This window comes from Ascaphus truei, chromosome 7 (assembly GCF_040206685.1).
Source record: "Ascaphus truei isolate aAscTru1 chromosome 7, aAscTru1.hap1, whole genome shotgun sequence".
In the NCBI taxonomy this organism is placed as follows: Eukaryota; Metazoa; Chordata; class Amphibia; order Anura; family Ascaphidae; genus Ascaphus; species Ascaphus truei.
Window position 1 is genome coordinate 100,591,116 of NC_134489.1, and position 19,664 is coordinate 100,610,779.

General features: G+C 48.7%; 1 protein-coding gene and 1 long non-coding RNA gene across 2 annotated transcripts in view; one reads left to right on the plus strand and one right to left on the minus strand.

The window, feature by feature from the left end:
* Positions 1–1,892, minus strand: part of SLC11A1 (solute carrier family 11 member 1) — a 35,144-nt gene extending 33,252 nt beyond the window's left edge. Inside the window, exon 1 of the mRNA XM_075609677.1 lies at positions 1,663–1,892. Within this exon, the coding sequence (XP_075465792.1) occupies positions 1,663–1,684 (22 nt within the window). The 5' untranslated portion in view covers positions 1,685–1,892. The remainder of the gene's footprint in view (positions 1–1,662) is intronic.
* LOC142499801 (uncharacterized) lies at positions 25–14,185 on the plus strand. The gene is made up of 3 exons (XR_012802746.1): positions 25–247; positions 12,545–12,667; positions 13,978–14,185. It is a non-coding gene; the product is annotated as an uncharacterized LOC142499801 (long non-coding RNA).
* Positions 14,186–19,664: the final 5,479 nt, after the last annotated feature.

Below are 19,664 nucleotides of genomic sequence, written 5' to 3' on the forward strand. Positions count from 1 at the left end.
CTGGAATGCTGCCAGCTGCTGGAAACTGCTGTGAACTATTAGATTTCCTCCAGGACAGGGGATTACAGCTCCAAACTGGAGCCCCATGAAAGGCTATCTTCCTGTGATGAGATTACAGGGCCACGTACATTCATAGTTACACATTCCCAGCAGCCACAGGCAGAGATGGCTGGGACAGTCACAAGGGCAAGGACGCCACCCTGTGCCACGGAGGCGGACGCGTGGAGACGGGGCAGGGACGCTGAGAGTAAGTAGTATTGCAATGTGGGGAATTTTATTCATCAGCTCAGTGTCAAGCAGTGGTTAATGGGGCGTACAAATAGTCAAAATAGATCCCAATCCTTTTAAAGATGAGCAAGCTCATTGGGTTTCTGCTACAACTGGGAGAAGCGCACAAAGGGGAGTGGTCCTTTCCAAAGAGATGCAAAAAAGAAAGGGAAGGTGGGATGCACTTCTGAACCTGAATGGTGCTATAACCCCAAGAGGGGCATACTATGCATTGCAAACCCCTCTGGCAGTCAAGGGGTTGATAGATAGATAGATAGATAGATAGATAGATAGATAGATAGATAGATAGATAGATAGATAGATAGATAGATAGATAGATAGATAGATAGATATAGATAGATAGATAGATAGATAGATAGACGGCACTCCGGGTCTTGTAAAAAATGAAAAGTTTATTAAACAGGTCCTAGAGTGCCTGCTACTGTAATTACTATTCCTTTATTCCCAATTCCTTTGCAGTTCATGCACCCAAGCCATACCCCATTTTTAGTGGAGTTTCACTATCATCTATGAAAGATTATATATATATATTTTATATTTGGGGACCAATGTGTGCATGGCCTAATTAACAGTGCCCTCTCTGAACAAATCCTATTTCATGTAATCCCAACACTCCTTAAGCAGCCACGAAACCCGCCACAGTAACTTTGAGGTAATGTGATGTGTGCGATTTGTCAGATTAAAGGAGCTCTCAGGGTAACAGGATGAAAGAGGAGACGGTGCCAGCCAAAAAGTGCAGCAAGGGATGGTACTGTCTTATTAAGCAAGGAGGCAGACATCTTTACGTTAAACACGTACTATAGAAGGTTAGAAAGGTGATATTTGTAAAGACGATACTTCATCCTTTTAAAAACAAAATAAATGGGAATTAAGCATTTTGGGTAAAAACTAGTTTTACTTTATTCTAAGGATAAACACGTTTTCTGGTGCGAAACCCGAATTTCGCAAATTTCCGGTTTGGGAATCCGAACGAAATACCGAGAAGGGTTCGCCCTCCGATTCGTTTCTTTGCTGTTTCTCGCATGACATTTTTCATTATCTGGGTGAACGTTCGAAGTTGCGAGCAAAAAAAATCCCGCAAGTTTTTGCGGGAGGAAAAAATGTTAATGAGTAAATTTCTCTAGTGCAGAATAAATGAGTACGTCAGTATTAAGCGATACCTTTTTTATTTGGACTAACAATAGATATTATAAGACTATCGCAACTGGACTAACACGACTATTTCTACTTAATTCATACATTTCTATCAAATTTTGCCAACATGTTGATTTTGTTTCTATAATAAAAAAAACGTTTAAATCTCAAAATATTTAGAACCAAATTCACAACTAAACAGCGATGAAAGTGTTGACTCTGTAACGGTACTGTACCTACCTCTGTCATCGTGAGAACCCATGGTACCTGCTTCTCATGTGCTCAGCACACCCAGGCAGACCCGATGTGAGTGAGGCATGTAGGAGTCACGCAGGATTACAGTATCCTGGCTTTCACAGCCCTTAAAGGGACAGCTCACGAGGCGGCCCTGCCAACTTTGTGCCTGTTGCTTGAATGAGGAAATCCCCTCTGTGATTTTTGCAAATAAGGTCACAGCCCCTACTATACTTCCTCATCTCCTCCATCACCAGAATATTGTGCAAATGCAACACTACCTCTGCTGGCTTCACGCCACTGCTGGCTTCACGCCACTGCTGGCTTCACGCCACTGCTGGCGTACAGGTGCAAATCACGTATCACGTATCACACGTGTATGGGATACAACCCTTTCATATCATATTTGTAAGTCATTTACAAAGCAGCATTAGTTACTGCATATTAATATATACTGTATATATATATATTTGTTTTAATATGTGCAGCATTTGATTACCTTTAATGAAAACTAATTACCTAAGCCAGAGGTGTGCAAACTCTTCTCTCTGTGCCCCTCTGCCAGCTCTCACCCCCTGTTCGCGCCCACCCCCACGCTCGGCTCCAGCGTCGCAGGGTCATGTGATGACACGTTGCCATGGCAATGCGACGTCAAGTGACCCCGCAATGTCATTTGACGCCAGGTTGCCATGGCGACGCATCGCTGGAAAGGTACGGTAAGAGGCTTTGCGCGATCCCCGGTAATTCATTTTTAAATGCCTTTGGGGAAGCGCGGGGCCTCTGTAACCGCCGCGCCACCCCAGTTTGTGCACCCCTGATCTAAGCTGCCGATCAATTTGTTCTCCTGTGATCAATCGGCAAAGATCCTGCTTCCTAGTGCACACTAAATGGCGGCGTTTCAGTTTCAATTAATCCTTCAGTCAGTGTAATTCAGCAGCTACAATGTATCCTTATATTACTACAGTAACGTTGTCTATTGTTACAGTTTGCAACTCAGATAGTCTTCTGCTGGCAACATTGGCAACAAATGATCACAAACAGGAAAGTGTTACACAGATCTTGCACTGCTGGGGAGATGTGCTAAAACCTGCTATAGAAATCAAAGGATGCTCAGTATATTAAAACTCATTAAAAATGGCATTAAAAGTTTATTTATTTTGCAGATTGCGCACGAGCAGCTAGCAAGTGCCGATCACACGTGCGTGGGCGGCAAGCAGCGATCGCACGTGCCGACCCCCAATTCTGCCGCCCCAGGCCCGAGCCTTTCGGGCCTAATGGGAAATCCGCCACTTCGAGGCACTGATCGGTCAGCCTGCTATAGTCTGTGCGGACATACTCCGCCTAGTAGCAGTTCTATACTGACCTATTCTCAGGACCTTGCTCGCGACGGAGTGCACACTCACTTCTATGCTTCACTGTTAGAAGCTATATCACGGATTACATGTTGTGTTATTATCCCCGCTGGGTTTGAACTTTTGGTACTGATAAAAATATTTTTAATATATATCATTACCTATTTACTACAAGAAGGGGACACAGACTGTTTAAACCAGGGGTCTCAAACTCTGTCCTCAAGGGCCACCAACAGGCCAGGTTTTATGGATATCCCTGCTTCAGCACAGGTGGCTGAATCAGTAGCTCAGTCTTCGGCTGTCTTTGAGTGAGCCACCTGTGCTGAAGCAGGGATAGCCATAAAACCTGGCCTGTTGGTGGCCCTTGAGGACTGAGTTTGAGACCCCTGGTTTAAAGCATACAAGTTACAATGTTGAAGGTATATTCAGATATAATGCATGTGCGCTGTACAGTCTGGTCTCTACAGCATTGCTAGTCTGTAATGACTGACTGCTCCCCAGGGTAACGGCGTGCATCAATAGGGGTTATCCTGCGTATCACCCCACCTTGTGGCGAATCTCTGGGGACAGGGTCCTCTTTCCTGACCTCTTCAAGTGGTCTTTGCATTTGACCACAGTGTATAACAATATTGTCATGTATTGACTCTCATGGTATCATGGATTCTCCCATAATTACAGGGCCGGGGTTAGTGTCAGCGGTCTGAGGTCGCGAGCAGAGGACCAAGGAAGGATAGGTTGACTTTTAAAGCACAGTGCTTTGGATAAAAGGTCAAAGCCCGAATACTAATAGGTATTGAGTATCACCACTTCTTTTAAGATTAGGAACCCTATATCTGTAAGGAGAATACAACCCCTTTGGTGCATGTTTGGCCAGCATTGCATTGCTCATTGGAAGTCTGCTTATTCCAGCTACAACGGTCTAATAAAATCCAGTTATATATCCCTTGTTGGTGTTAGGTAAAATGTCAGGGAATAGTTCCCAAATCTACAGTCATTTTCTGTTCTCCATGAATATTATTATTATTAAACTATAGTCAAATAACATTGCTTGGGGAGCCTTAAAAATGGACGCCAATGGGAATTTTGTAACAGCTGCTGTCAACTCGGAGCCTGGCATATCTGAAATGATGGTACAAAGGTTAACAATTGTACGTGATTGCATTACCTTTATGGCAACTTTACTATATATATATATATATAATAGCAAAAAGTGGCACTGTGCTCATTTTCATGTCATTTACCAGAATCCCTTGCTGCAGTGGAAGTGCTGTGTGCTGGGTGATAATGGTGAAAGGCTGGGTTGCAGACCTGCCTAAGACATGCAGATGAGCATACAGTTGTATTTACATATATATATATATATATATATACTAGCTGAGAGACCCGGCGTTGCCCGGGATGTGAACCATGAATAAGTATGTGTAAATGTTGTATGATAATGTGTATTGCAAAGTTTTAATGTCATGTGAATGTTATGTAATATTTTAGAAAAGTGTGTTTGTAAACCAACAACAGTAGAAAGCACATGAATGTTGGTTGTGTGTGTCTGAATAGTGTGTGTATGGGTGTTGTGTGTGATAGTTGTTTGTGTGTGGGGTGTGTGGGTGAGTGTGGGGTGTGTAGGTGGATGAGTGAGTGTGGGGTGGGTGTGTGATGTGGCAGAATACTGTGTGTATGTGTGTTGTGTGTGATTATTGGTTGCGTGTGTTGTGGGTGGTTGAGTGTGGGGTGTGTTGTGGGTGGTTGAGTGTGGGGTGTGTGGGTGGATGAGTGAGTGTGTTCTGGGTGGGTGAGTGTGTGGGTGAGTGTTGGGTGGGTGAGTAAGTGATTGTGTAGTGGGTAGGTGAGTGAGGGTGGGTTGGGTGTGTGTGTTGTAGTGTGGATGAGTGTGTTTTCTGTAGTGTTGTGTGTGTGTGAAAAAAGAAATAAAGTGCGCAGCTACTAAAACGTGACGTGGTTGGTAGTGACAATAAAGTGATTTAAATAACTTAACTTAAATGGAGCGTCTGCAGCTGCGATGGAGGGGGGGCTCAGGGACCCCCTAAAGCTAACAGATAAATACAAAAAAGACACAGCGCACAACGCTCATAGTGCATTAAAGATAATTTTTACATAAACAATGCATAGGTGAGTAATGTGCGTACATCAAATGCAGTAATAACAAGCAGTTTCGGGATATGTTACCCAACGCCTCCGGAGACCGGATTAGGTGTCCTCACAGGGGTGGAAACGCTGGTCCCACTGGTGCAGGGTCCTATTGGGGTAGGTGCACAACCTCTGCTGGTTCTTGCTCCCTCGAGCACGAGTAGAACGGGAACTGCTGATCCTTGCAGTGCTTCAGCAAAGCGAATCTGGGCATCAGCTGGGCGCTGGCACTCTCCTCCGTGTGGAGCACTTCCTGGTTGATGACGTCACCACGGGGATTCGGCGCCGTTCAAACTCGAACAACTCGCGCAGTAGGGTGCTAATAGAAGGATAGAGCACTTGTCAAGAACGTCCTACGCGTTTCGAAACCAAAGTTTCTTCATCAGGGACTGAAATTGAGTGGTTTCAAGTAAAATCTAAATACCCCGCGATCGTGCCTCATTGGCTCTGCCGTCGGCTCTATTGTCCAATGGGAGAGCAACAGGGGCGGGGTTAAAGTCCCGAAAGGCAAGCGTCACTGGTAGTTATAGACATATATAAAAAAACTTTCACTAAACTTTATTAACAACAACAATGTTTACCATGACGCGATTGATGATACTCCGGACGTCTTGTTTGAAGAAGCCACTGCAGATCCATATGACGCCCTCATGGAGATGTGTGTGATTCAGGATTCAACGGTTGCCTCCTCCATGGATGATACTGTTGTGCCTTCCTGCAGCGAGCAGTTGCAGCTAAATCAGTTGGGAACTTGCATGCAGTTTGATTGTGACAAACAGGACTATTGTTGTCGGAGGAACTTGGAACCTGTTACACCACTAATGAGGAGTGACGACATCAGAAGTATTCCCAGCGGAAGAGCGGAGACGCGGCGACACCTCGAGGCTTCTCCTGCACATGAGTATAACTCATACAATGCTGTTTTTTATTGTACTCTTAAGTCAAAACTGATTTAGCTGCAACTGCTCGCTGCAGGAAGGCACAACAGTATCATCCATGGAGGAGGCAACTGTTGAATCCTGAATCACACACATCTCCATGAGGGCGTCATATGGATCTGCAGTGGCTTCTTCAAACAAGATGTCCGGAGTATCATCAATCGCGTCATGGTAAACATTGTTGTTAATAAAGTTTAGTGAAAGTTTTTTTATATATGTCTATAACTACCAGTGACGCTTGCCTTTCGGGACTTTAACCCCGCCCCTGTTGCTCTCCCATTGGACAATAGAGCCGACGGCAGAGCCAATGAGGCACGATCGCGGGGTATTTAGATTTTACTTGAAACCACTCAATTTCAGTCCCTGATGAAGAAACTTTGTTTTCGAAACGCGTAGGACATTCTGGACAAGTGCTCTATCCTTCTATTAGCACCCTACTGCGCGAGTTGTTCGAGTTTGAACGGCGCAGAATCCCCGTGGTGACATCATCAACCAGGAAGTGCTCCACACGGAGGAGAGTGCCAGCGCCCAGCTGATGCCCAGATTCGCTTTGCTGAAGCACTGCAAGGATCAGCAGTTCCCGTTCTACTCGTGCTCGAGGGAGCAAGAACCAGCAGAGGTTGTGCACCTACCCCAATAGGATCCTGCACCAGTGCGACCAGTGTTTCCACCCCTGTGAGGACACCTAATCTGGTCTCCGGAGGCGTTGGGTAACATATCCCGAAACTGCTTGTTATTACTGCATTTGATGTACGCACATTACTCACCTATGCATTGTTTATGTAAAAATTATCTTTAATGCACTATGAGCGTTGTGCGCTGTGTCTTTTTTGTATTTATTTGTGTGTGTGTGGTTGTGGGTGTGTTGTGTGTGTGAATTTAGTGTTGTGTGAGTGTTGTGTGCTTGTTGTGTGTGTGTGTGTGTGTTGTGTGCGGGTGTGTTGAAAGTGTGTGCAATAAATGACACAGACGGCTGAATGTGTATTGTGTTGTGAATCAATTGTATTGGACCGTAGAGCTGATTTCCTGTGTGAGGTGGCAGCGGAGGGTGTGTGTTGTTGCGCAGATTTGGGGTGGTGGCGGGTTGAGGTGCAAGGGGAGGGGTGTTGCAGACTTGTAAATCAGCATGGTGTTGAGTGTAGTGTGTTTGTGGCAGCACGGTGAAGGGGAGGTGTGTTTGGGGCGGGAAGGGTGTGTTGTTGTGTTTTGGCGTCCATGTGGGTGTGTGTTAAAACGTTGTGTAGGGGAGGTGGGTTGAATATGCGGCAGCATGCGTTGTGGTGTGGGGGTTAGGTAGGGGTGTGTGGAAGTGTTGTTTAGTGTGGCGTATCAGCAGAGGAGGGTTGTGTGTGTGTATGAGGACGTGTGTGGTGGGTGAGGGCGTGTGCCGTGGATTAGGGCATGTGTGTGTTGGTGTGTTGCGTGTGTGTGATGTGGTGTGTGTGTGGTGTGTGTGGTGTGTGTGGTGCGTGGCTGAGGGCGCGTGGCGTGTTTGAGGGCGCGTGTGTGCGCGTGGTGCGTGGCTGAGGGTGTGTGTGCTGCGTGAGTGCGTGCGTGGGTGAGGGTGTGGCGTGGCTGAGGGTATGTGGCGTGGCTGAGGACGTGAGGCGTGGCAGAGGGGTTGTGCGGGCATGTGATTGAGGGGGCGTGTGGTTTACTGTTGTGTGTGTGTGTTTGTGTGTAAGGGACACAGTGATCCTGTATTGTTTTAGGAAGCAGACATGTGTCAGGAGGTGTTGTTAAATGGAATGAGTGCTATGTTATTGTGTGAAGCACTGATATTGCATGAGGTTGAAGGTGAGGTGTGTTGGGCTACAGGAGGTGTTGGTGTGTTTGCAGGCTACGTGTGGCGATGTGGGGTGCGGGGAGGGGGGGTCACGGTATGGTTTGTGGGGTGGTGAGGGCTACGGGACAGTTTTGATGTGGCTGGCTAAGGTAGTGTTTTTGAGGGGGGGGGGTCCGGCGTGCTATGGTAGTGTTTGTGGGGGGGAGGGGTGTCCGGGTGGGCTACGGGAGTGTTTTGGGGGGGGGGGGGGGTCCCGTGCCTATGGTAGTGTTTGTGGGGGGGGTGTCCGGGTGGGCTACGGGAGTGTTTTTTTTTTGGGGGGGGGGTGTCCGGCGGGCTATGGTAGTGTTTGGGGGGGGTGTTCGGGTGGGCCACGGGAGTGTTTTTGGGGAGGGGGGTGTCCGGCGGGCTATGGTAGTGTTTGGGGGGGGGTGTTCGGGTGGGCCACGGGAGTGTTTTTGGGGGGGGGTGTCCGGCGGGCTATGGTAGTGTTTGGGGGGGGGTGCGGGACGGGATACGGGAGTGTATTTATTGGTAAGGGCGGTGTAAATGAGTGCTTTGTGCGTACGGTGGTGGATGCGGGCCCTCCTGCGGTAGGGCTTGCGCTCCACGTGCGTGTTTGAGATGTGTGGCGTAGTGGGTTTTTATGGGGGGGGGTGGTTCGGGTGGGCTACGGGAGTGTTTGTGTGGGGGGGGGGGGGTCCGGCGGGCTATGGTAGTGTTTGGGGGGGTGTCCGGGTGGGCTACGGGAGTATTTTTTGGGGGGGTGAGGGGGGTCCGGCGGGCTATGGTAGTGTTTGGGGGGGTTGGGTCAGGGTGGGCTACGTGAGTGTTTTTGGGGGGGTTTGGGCGGGCGGTCTACGGGAGTGTGTGGGGTGTTTGGTGCGTCATCCAGGAGGTATTGCGACGCACACTGAAACAATACAGCGGCAGCAGGGTGAAGTAGAGGTATGTGGTCCCTGGAGGGGGGTTGTGGCGTGCAGCGGGAGGTGTTGTGGTTGCGTGCTCGTGGGTGTGAGGGGGGGGGGTGTCCGGCGGGCTATGGTAGTGTTTGGGGGGGGGGGTGCGGGACGGGATACGGGAGTGTATTTATTGGTAAGGGCGGTGTAAATGAGTGCTTTGTGCGTACGGTGGTGGATGCGGGCCCTCCTGCGTTTGGGCTTGCGCTCCACGTGCGTGTTTGAGATGGGTGGCCTCCGGAGGTAGGGGTTTGTGGCGTCGTCAGTGCGTTTTGGCATGGGAGGGTGCACGGGAGGGGTTGCGCTCGATGAGGGCTACGGGAGGCTGTGTTGCGGCCTTGGGAGGTGGGGTAGTGTGTTGCGTGGTAGTGGAGGAGATGCAGGCGTTGTTTGGTGGCGATGTTTGCTGGGGGGTGTGTGGTGTTTTTGGGGATGAACGTGTTATGTTGAGGTGAAGGGGAGGGGTGTTGGCAGGGTAGGCAGGAGTGTGTGCGGGTGGTAGAGGGGCTGCGGTAGCGGCAGAGGTGTGGTATGCATTGTTGGGTGTGTGGTTGTTAATTGGGGGTGGCCGTCAGTGTGCGCTCTGTGAGCGTGCGGTGTGTGTAGGTGATCGGCGCTGTTGCAGTGGTGAAAAGAATATATAGATAGGTAAGAGTGTGTACCTGCGTCCTTGTTTTGGTGGTATCAGACGATGAGGTTTTTGATGGTTGAGAGGTGAGAGCTGTGAAGCGTTCCCAAATCTCCCAGAGCAGTGAGGGTTAGGTGCTGTGAAGCGTTCCCAAAGCTCAGTGAGGGGTGGGAGAGTGTGGCAGTGGAGTTGGTGTGTTGGCCGCAGGCCAATGAGAGGTGTGCGGGGGCGGGCGTGGGGCCAAGGGAGCTATGTAATTGGGCTGAGGCCGTGGTGTCAGTGCCAATGAGAGGTGTGCGGGGGCGGGTGTGTCAGGGGAGCAATGTGATTGGCCTGAGGCGGATTGGCCTCAGGCGGAGTGACGGGCCAAAGGTCCAATGCGATGGGCCGTAGACACAGGGACCGTAGACACAGGGAGACACATACATACAGACAGACAGACAGACAACGACACATAGGACACTTTGAGAAATATATAGTAGATATATATATTTATATATATATATATATATATATATATATATATATATTGCTATGGACGGCTGTGTCAGCGGGCCTGCAGCGCATTGCATCATCATGAGAACCTCACAGGAGAAGCCTTTTAAGAGAGCGAATAAAATGCATATTCTGTGTATTCTTCTGGCATTTCTACTTAACCCTTCTGCTACCAGAGGGACATGCAAAGTTTGGCCATGCAGGATTAAAAGAAAATCACTACGTTTCATTCATAAATTTACTTCCACTTATAAGGAGGACTATAAAAAAAAAATAACATCTCCATTCACAGGACAAAAATATACCACAAACATTTTATTAGCGGTTATTTCATTTACTACTACGTCACACATTGTATGAAATAGCTGGTTAAGTAATTACAGGGGAAAGTAATTTCCCCAAAAAAAGCTTCTGGTCAGAAACAATCCCCACAGATCAGGTCAGAAACAAATGCCACAGGAACAAACATTTATACAATGTGCTACCAGGACATAATACATTGAGTTACCGCTCGTTTTCCTGTATGTCCTGGGCACAGAGTTATGATGACAGATACATGGTTACATTAAGTGAACAGGGTTCTACATTATATTTACAGACATTTCATAACTTTCCAGAGGGCGGGGCTGATGAAACACATAGCAGTACCCAAACTCAGATATTAACCCTTAGTATGCTGGTTCCGGGCAGAGGGGAGCAGCTCTTGGGCAACCCTTTCAGGTGTCCGCCTTTGGGGCGATGTAGATGTAGACTGCCAAAAGCCTGTGAACTAGAAATAGCACCTATACATGATATAAATCATATAAACGTTATAATAAAAGGTTTAGCTAATTATTATAATAAGGCTTCTTCAAGAGATCCCTGTTTAACCCCCGTGCTGCCAGCGAAACAGCAATGCATTAGTCCGCAAGGGGATTGATACAATTTAGAATGGTGCTTGATGGGGGGGTTCCAATTGGATACCAACAAACCCACAGGTGTTTCCTGGGACTCAATGATTGGCGGAGATTCCTATGTATCACACCTGGGACTCTCTGGGGGTATAAATGCCAGTGGATTCATACTGATAGGAGACGTGGTCTTAAAAGAGGTTGTTTGTGGTGAGTTATTGGTCAGCTGTGTAAAGTGACCAAGTAACAGCTAATATAAGGAGCATTTGTGACTTGCAGGCTTCTATTTAAAACCAGTTTTTATATTCTTATCCCCTGCCCCCCCCCCCCCCAAAGAACAGCATAAATGTGGGTGCAGTAGAATAAGTGGCCTGTAGCTCTATCTGCATTTAGAAGCCATGGTAAAAGCTGGCTGCTGTGGAATGATCGCCAATGTACAGTACCCGACAGACAGACTTGTATGTGACAGTATGTTCCCACCTGGTCCTGGATTACTGTTAATCTTTCAATCACTGTTTCCTCTGTAATGAAAGCACTTGGCACTGTACACTTTGCCGTTCTTGTGTTTTTTTTTTCTTTTTTTATTATTATTTTTTTTTTATATACCTAAAACTTGAAATTGTGCTATGAACTCCCATTCCAAACAGTGGGACATTAAATGCTGTACTGGGCCTTTTAAGTCGGGTAACCAAATTTCCTGGATTTTCATGAAGTGGCCAGATCATGTTCTTAATTTTTTTTTTTTTTATTTTTTTTTTTTTTTTTTAAATAATGTCCTGGTTTGTTTATGTATATGTGGTGTTTGTATTTTATTTTTTTCCCCCACCACCCCAATTTGGCCTCACTAGAACTAACTTTGGACGTGTGTGTTTTTAATGCGATAGATCTTATCAGAGTAAATATTTTACATATATTGGTAAAATCTAAAGTATGTATTAATATAAAGCAAACTGTCTGTTTGCTACGTGAGTTAGTGTTATGTTGGGAAACAGGGGCGCTATTGGCACAATTTTACTTGATTTGTTTTATATATTTGAATGTGTCCTGGCCTCTACCTTTGCAAGTCTGCCCACTCTATCTTTAATGCTACTCTGAAGCCAAAAAATATCTGCAATCTCTTCCAGGACAGGCTCCTGCCCTATACAGGTGGGCAGAGCGGCCCAAAACCATTTCTTGCATTTCCTTTCCACCCTCCCTCGCCCCACCCCCCACACCAAAAGATCTGTGTTCGACGAGTAAAGTCTGTATTTGGTCAGTTTTAATCCACGCGGCTACATCAAAAACCAGGATTGCATACAATAGTAGAATCCGATCCGCGGATCCTTAAATCTGCCAGCGGACTGGATTTCCAATTTAAAAAATAAATAAATAAAACACAACGCGAATCGCCCTTTTTGAGATCGATTCGAGGACCTAAGGGACCGGCCAGTCCGTAGCAGGTCCCAATTTGCCCGTCTCTACTGCTGTGTATGTGGCATGTTTAGGGAGAACAGACTGGAGTTGGCTGCAAACCGGAGTGGTTCCACTTTTAATTCCTTTACTACCAAATGTAGCTGCAGTTTGCTGTGGGGGCAAAGAAGGAGTTAATATATTAAGTTGGTAATAATGCCACGCACTGCCTTTGCCACGCACAGCCTTTGCCACGTCTAGGATTTGTTTTTCCTCCCTAAAATGCATTTGATTGTCCGTGTTAAGCAGGTCACCGTGCTTCCTTCAGTGTCAAAGATGAAACATTCTGCTGTGGCCACGAGAAAGATGGCGGCTGTCGGTGAGTGGGAGGTGCCCAGGCGTGTTGCAATGAAAGGAAAAAGAAAAGTGGTGAGTCCCTGCTCCAGCCTTATCTACAGGGTGTTAACACAAGTAAGCTGCATTGGGTTTTCTTTCACTTCCATATTCTTTCTGCAAATAATAACCAACTTGCCACCAGACGCTGGTAAATGCATAGCTGAGACCCGTATGGTGGTGAATTTAAGCGCATCTACTGAAGTGCCTCTACCTTGGAATAATTGTGCAGTACCTGTTTTCTAATGGAACGCAGATCATTGGAACCCATTTTAGAGCAGTACACAGCCTACGGCAGTAGAGTACAGTACCTACATATGTACTAAGGCCGCATACACGTTGTATGTCTTTATTTATATAGTGCCAAAAGTGTACTCGGTGCTTCACAAAGAATACAGTATAGGGAATTATAATAATACAATAAGTGCAGCAAAATCAGACAATAGGAAAGGAAATCCCTGCCCCGAAGAGCTTACAATCTAAGTTTTGATGGGGAACTTACAGAGACAGCAGGTGAGGGAATAAGTGCTGTAGATGGCAGTGCTTGGTCACAATGGGTGGTAGGAGTTACTGAGTGTGGGACAGTAACCATGAGTGCAGACTATTGGGATGCTTTATTTGTGGGGCAAGTTTTAAGGTTAGTCAAAAAACTTAAGGGTTAACACACTTTACAGGGGAAGAGATGGCAGGGAGGCATGGGTGAATGTCTGGCTTCAGGCTTAGGGGAGATCCCCAGCAGCAGGAAGGAGTAGATAGTGTGTGAATAGAGGATTTGTGGGTGTTTTTTATTGAGGGGTAAAGAAGTTGTTGGGAGAGAGGTGTATAAATAATGGTGCAGTGGGGAAGTTGGCGAGAACAGAGACGTTCACAAAGGAGTGAGGAAACAGTAAACAGAAAAAGCAATGGGGAGGGCATAGTGAGATGCAGGAGGGAGGGCATAGTGAGATTCCAAGTTATTGGAGGATGGGAAGAGTACAAAGAATCACAGCTTTTCGAATGTTCAGTTCTCGGTTGCAAAGTTGTTGTGCAGAGTCCTGATCTTCCTCAAATCTTCACCTCCTCCAATTTCTACTCCAATTAACTCTGCCACACACTTTAACTGGGACACTTAAGATGGGTCACACAGCCATCTATAGTAATAAGATATTCAGCCTGGTATGTTACTATAAAGACCGTGTGACCTGGCCCAGCTTGTCCCTCCTTTCCTAGACATTGTGATATTTCTGGTCCTGTTGCCAGAGACAGGACTGCACATTCCAGGGATAAATTACAAGAGAAGTGTCCAGAGAATTACCTTCAATGTGGTCTCTAACCTTCTTTTTTTTTTTTTTTTCCTCCTCTGGCAGGTGCAACCAGAGTTGGGTCTGTCTAATTTCGCCATGAACTCCCTCTACAAGAAGCTATTCTCCTGCCGGTCTCCCTGTACAACAAGAGAAGCGCCATCACCAGCAGGGAGATCCCCCACAGCTGTGACATGTGCTACCTACAGGTCTCTGCCTGCAGCATCTGAAGACACCAAAGCCGGGTCACACTGCACAAGGGGCAGCTGTTGTGTTGGGTGTTTTTTATTTATTCTGTAAAATAAAGGTATTTTAACGACTGTACTTTGCATTGGTCTAATTATTTAGTACCGGTATTTGTTATTTTAGGCCATCACTGTTTCCACTGCACACAAATCTACACTATATACCTTTTTTCTATCTTTGTATAGAAAGATTACATTTTTATACTAAACTGCTATAGGGTAACTTGCCCTGTTACCTCAACCAGAGAAAGCAGGAATTGTTTTTTAAATATCATGATGGGTTGACCAGAAACATATCTACAGAGGAAAATTATTTCATATCTTTAACCTGTCTATTTTTCATCCTACCTGGTAATGATTTGCCTTTTCCATAACTTAGTTCTATCACTAAAGAGATTAGCTAATGCTTAACCTCAAAGTTGGCCTGTTATACTGCATATGCCACCGCCATTATTTCACCTTCCTCCTTGGAGTTGTCCCTTTAATGTCCTGCTACTTTGCTTTCAGAAATTGGGTATACAAATACTGTTTATATAGTAATATTAATGAGCAGAGCTGCATACTCTAGTCTAGAACATTCCGTTACAATGAGTCACTGTGTCGAAGAGGGTGCAGGGTGAGACTGGAGGTAACGTGAGCTGACATTCAGGGTGCTGCGGCCCAGTATTCTAGTATGAAAAGAGAAACATTGCTACATCAATATCTTCCTTTCGCCGGATTAGGAAGGGATTCTAATTTGTTTTGAAACCCAGAGAAGTGCGGAAACTGCCAATCCCAGCCCCCCCTTCCTGGTTTCAAGAGTAAGAAGATGGGGCCTCTTGCGTCACTGTCTTGTGTCCCAAATGACCGGCCTCCCAAGTAAGAGTCACTGGAACACCATAAAAAAACAATGGGGTAATCTCACAAAATTCACACGGTCTCACCCTGACACCCACGTGTTTGCATTTGTAATCATGAATGCCCAAATCTCGCTCATTCTTGGTTCACAGGGGGAGTTCTGTCGACATTCGAGGCTTTGCGGGCGCCCCCAGCCTTTATTTTAAATGTTGTGGTGAAGTGTGGAGCTTCTGTAAGTGCCACCCCCCCCTGAAAATGTTGCACACCCCTGATAGAGTACACACGGCCCCTAAGGGAGCTAGTGTTTAATGGTAACCCAACTCCTTCAGTTCTCAATAGCTATAAGTTGGGAAAGAAGAGGTTAACTGAGCAAGTAACATCTGCCCATAGCGCAGTATGTAAAGTGACTTTTTTTTAATATCATGGACTTTGTATAGTTTCTACTTTAGGTGAATGTTGGTCAGAAGGAACATTGCATTACTGCCACATTGATTTTTTAAGTGCAAATAAGAATTACTTTGCTGATCTAATCTGCCGGGGGCCTTTCTATGTTCTATTACTTTATTAAACAGATATTTTAAATGATCTAATAGATGCTATACATATTCAATATTGCATTGTTCTGTGTACGATTTGTTTACTTTTATTGTGTACTAGCTGAGAGACCCGGTGTTGCCCGGGATATAATTTTGGGGGGGCGTACGACAGGGTTAGGCTTCCCCCCCCCCCCTTGACAGCTAGGTAGTTGACTGAGTGTGTGGGTGACTGGGTGGGTGTGTGACACTTGACTGAGTGGGTGGGTGGGTGACTGAGTGGGTGGGTGACTTTGGGTCGGTTTGACTTTGGGTCGGTGGGTGGGTGACTTTGGGTCGGTGGGTGGGTGACTTTGGGTCGGTTTGACTTTGGGTCGGTGGGTGTGTGACTTTGGGTCGGTGGGTGTGTGACTTTGGGTCGGTGGGTGGGTGACTTTGGGTCGGTTTGACTTTGGGTCAGTGGGTGGGTGACTTTGGGTCGGTGGGTGACTTTGGGTCGGTGGTTGGGTGGGTGAGTTGGGTCGGTGGGTGGGTGAGTGGGAGACTGACTGGGTGGGTGAATGGGTGACTGGGTGACTGACTGGGTGGGTGGGTGACTGACTGGGTGGGTGAGTGACTGACTGGGTGGGTGAGTGGGTGACTGGGTGGGTGAGTGGGTGACTGACTGGGTGGGTGAGTGGGTGACTGACTGGGTGGGTGAGTGGGTGACTGACTGGGTGGGTGAGTGGGTGACTGACAGGGTGGGTGAGTGGGTGACTGACTGGGTGGGTGAGTGGGTGACTGACTGGGTGGGTGAGTGGGTGACTGACTGGGTGGGTGAGTGGGTGACTGACTGGGTGGGTGAGTGGGTGACTGGGTGGGTGAGTGGGTGACTGACTGACTGAATGGGTGGGTGACTGGGTGACTGAGTGGGTGGGTGACTGACTGAGTGGGTGGGTGACTGAGTGAGTGGGTGGGTGGGTGAGTGGGTGACTGACTGACTGAATGGGTGGGTGACTGGGTGACTGACTGAATGGGTGACTGACTGAATGGGTGACTGGGTGACTGAATGGGTGGGTAACTGAGTGGGTGACTGAGTGGGTGGGTGGGTGACTGGGTGAAAGTGACTGGGTGGGTGACTGGGTGGGTGACTGAGTGGGTGACTGAGTGAGTGGGTGACTGAGTGGGTGGGTGACTGAGTGGGTGGGTGACTGAGTGGGTGGGTGACTGAGTGGGTGGGTGGGTGACTGGGTGAAAGTGGGTGACTGGGTGAAAGTGACTGGGTGGGTGACTGGGTGGGTGTGTGGGTGACTGAGTGGGTGACTGGGTGGGTGTGTGGGTGGGTGACTGAGTGAGTGGGTGGGTGACTGAGTGAGTGGGTGGGTGACTGAGTGGGTGGGTGACTGAGTGAGTGGGTGGGTGACTAAGTGAGTTTTTGGGTGACTAAGTGAGTGGGTGGGTGGGTTACTGAGTGGGTGGGTGACTGAGTGGGTGGGTGACTGAGTGAGTGACTGAGTGGGTGACTGAGTGAGTGGGTGGGTGACTGGGTGGGTGAAAGTGACTGGGTGGGTGTGTGGGTGACTGGGTGACAGTGCGTGGGTGGGAGACGGTGTGTGACTTACCTTGACCCCGTGGCATCTGGCTGGGGCAGGAGGTGAGTTCGGGAAGCTGGGGGGGGGCAAGAGTGGCAGGAGTCCCGCGCCGCGCTTCCCCTCTCCGGTAGCGTCACACGTGATGGGGAGTCCCGCGCCGCGCTTCCCCTCTCCGGTAGCGGCGCACGTGAGGGGGAGTCCCGCGCCGCGCTTCCCCTCTCCGGTAGCGGCGCACGTGAGGGGGAGTCCCGCGCCGCGCTTCCCCTCTCCGGTAGCGGCGCACGTGATGGGGAGTCCCGCGCCGCTTCCCCTCTCCGGTAGCGGCGCACGTGATGGGGAGTCCCGCGACGCTTCCCCTCTCCGGTAGCGGCGCACGTGATGGGGAGTCCCGCGCCACTTCCCCTCTCCGGTAGCGGCGCACGTGAGGGGGAGAGCAGGAGGGCCGCGCCGTGAGGGGGGAGGAGCCTGGAGTTTGCTGCTGAGCAGCAGGGCCGCGCTTCCTCCGCGGCGCACGGTGAGGGTGATGGTGCGGCTGGGGATGTTGCGGAGCGTGGGGATTTGGGTGAGGTGGGGAGGGGGGAGAGAGTGAGGGGCACCGGGAGAGTGAGGGGCACCGGGAGAGGAGGGGCACCGGGAGAGGAGGGGGGGGTGTGTGGAAGGTGAGCTGCGGTCCAACTGACGGGGGAGAGTGTGTGTCCCTGTGTGTGTGTGTCCCTGTGTGTGTGTCCCTGTGTGTCCTTTGGCCCGTCACTCCGCCTCAGGCCAATGAGAGGTGTGCGGGGGCGGACCAAGGGACCAATGAGATTTCCCCTAGGGACACCGGACATCCAGGCAGGCAGGCAGGCTGGCATGCATGCATGCAGGCAAACATACAGTGCTTTCACTAATATAGTATAAGATTCCACATTGTGGTAATAAATAATACTATCTTATCCTACACTTATTTATCTAGCCACCTAGTGTTCATTTGGAAAACTCTTTATACAGACACCTTGACAAGCACCCAGGCCCTGTGTTACTAAAGTAGGAATAGTGCAGCATAAATTAGAACTTCAGTATTAGGTGATACATAAAAAAGTTAACGGGTATTCCCCCACCCCCAATCGCAGATAGAGTGCATGTGAGGGGGAACCTATATGTTACCAGGTGTGGTTCAATATACCTGTTAGGCTCACAGGAGGCCTGAGCCTCCGCCAGTGAGAGCCTGGGGTGAATCCTCTGGAACGATCCTACTTACAGCGCCTCCACCTGTGTAGGATTCTAGGAGTGTAGAATGTTCCCCACACAGGACCCACATATAGTAACCACATACACAGGAGTATAAGTATAACAGTTTACTATATGAAGAATATAACATAACATAAGCATACACAACAATATATATAGGCCAGCTTCTGCCTTTAGCTGGTGGCTATACCTTGCCCCCCCCCTTCCCAACCCCATGTCCAGAGAGTCCAAGCCCACCCAAGTGTGTGAACAGGCCTGTCACATGTGAGGAGCGAGGGAAAGTTGGTGGAAGGGTGTAAATACCTACACCTGGGTGTCTTCGCAAAAGGGTCTACCGGATCTGCTTGGTCCAGTGCTGATCTGTACCTCCGCATGGGATGGGGTCCAGCCGGATGTCCCATCATAAGGACAGTCTCTGGATCAGCAACGCCGCATACAGGAACATGCAGCAAACCCTTTCACTGGGTCCCTGCACTAAGGAACTGCACATGGCCTATCACTAAGTCCCAGCCTAGCACACAGCTGAAGGGGCACAGGGTCCTTACCTAAGGGCCTGTCCCTATGAACACCCACCCTCACTAGTGGGGAGTCAGGGCCTCAACTCTAGCCCGGGGTACTTCTGGCCTAGGGCAGAAGCTCGCAGCTCTCTGCCACCTTTCCTTCCCCCACTGTCTCCTCCGTTTGACTGACTTCCAGCACATTGCCCATACAATGTATCTACTCTCTGCAGGAGAAACTGCAAACACTATTGGCTGCCTGCAATCATCTGACTCACCTGCCTCTAAGCCTGCTGGGAGTTGTAGTTCCCTGTGAGGCTTTTCCCTATGAGGACCACGTGGGCTGCTAGCTAATGGCTGCCTATGCCTCTCTTTCTGCGCCTGCGCCACCTGTAATGGCCGCCGCAATGCCTCTCTGCGCCTGCGTGAACTATTGGGGTCTGCGCTCCTCTGCTCCTCTCCTACTTGTGCTAAAATGGCCGCCGCGGCTATCTGTGCATGCGCGAGCATCCCCAACGTGGCAGCGCCAACCAACATGGCCCGCCTGCCAATGGAGGTGCTCCGGAGCATGCGTGAGCACGAGGACCCCGACAGCGCCGGCCAAGATGGCGGCGCCAACCGGGAGAAGTCGCCGTTCCCTTCCCCCACTGCCCCAGAGGTAAGGCAGGGAGCAAGGGAAGATCAGGAGAATCGGGGGTGACCCCCTTACACGTATTTAGACTAACAATTTATATAATTGTTCTATCAATTGTGGTATCACCTAATACTGAAGTACTCATTTATTCTGCACTATCGGAACTGGACTAACACGGCTATTTCTGTTTAGTTCATAAAGAAGGAATG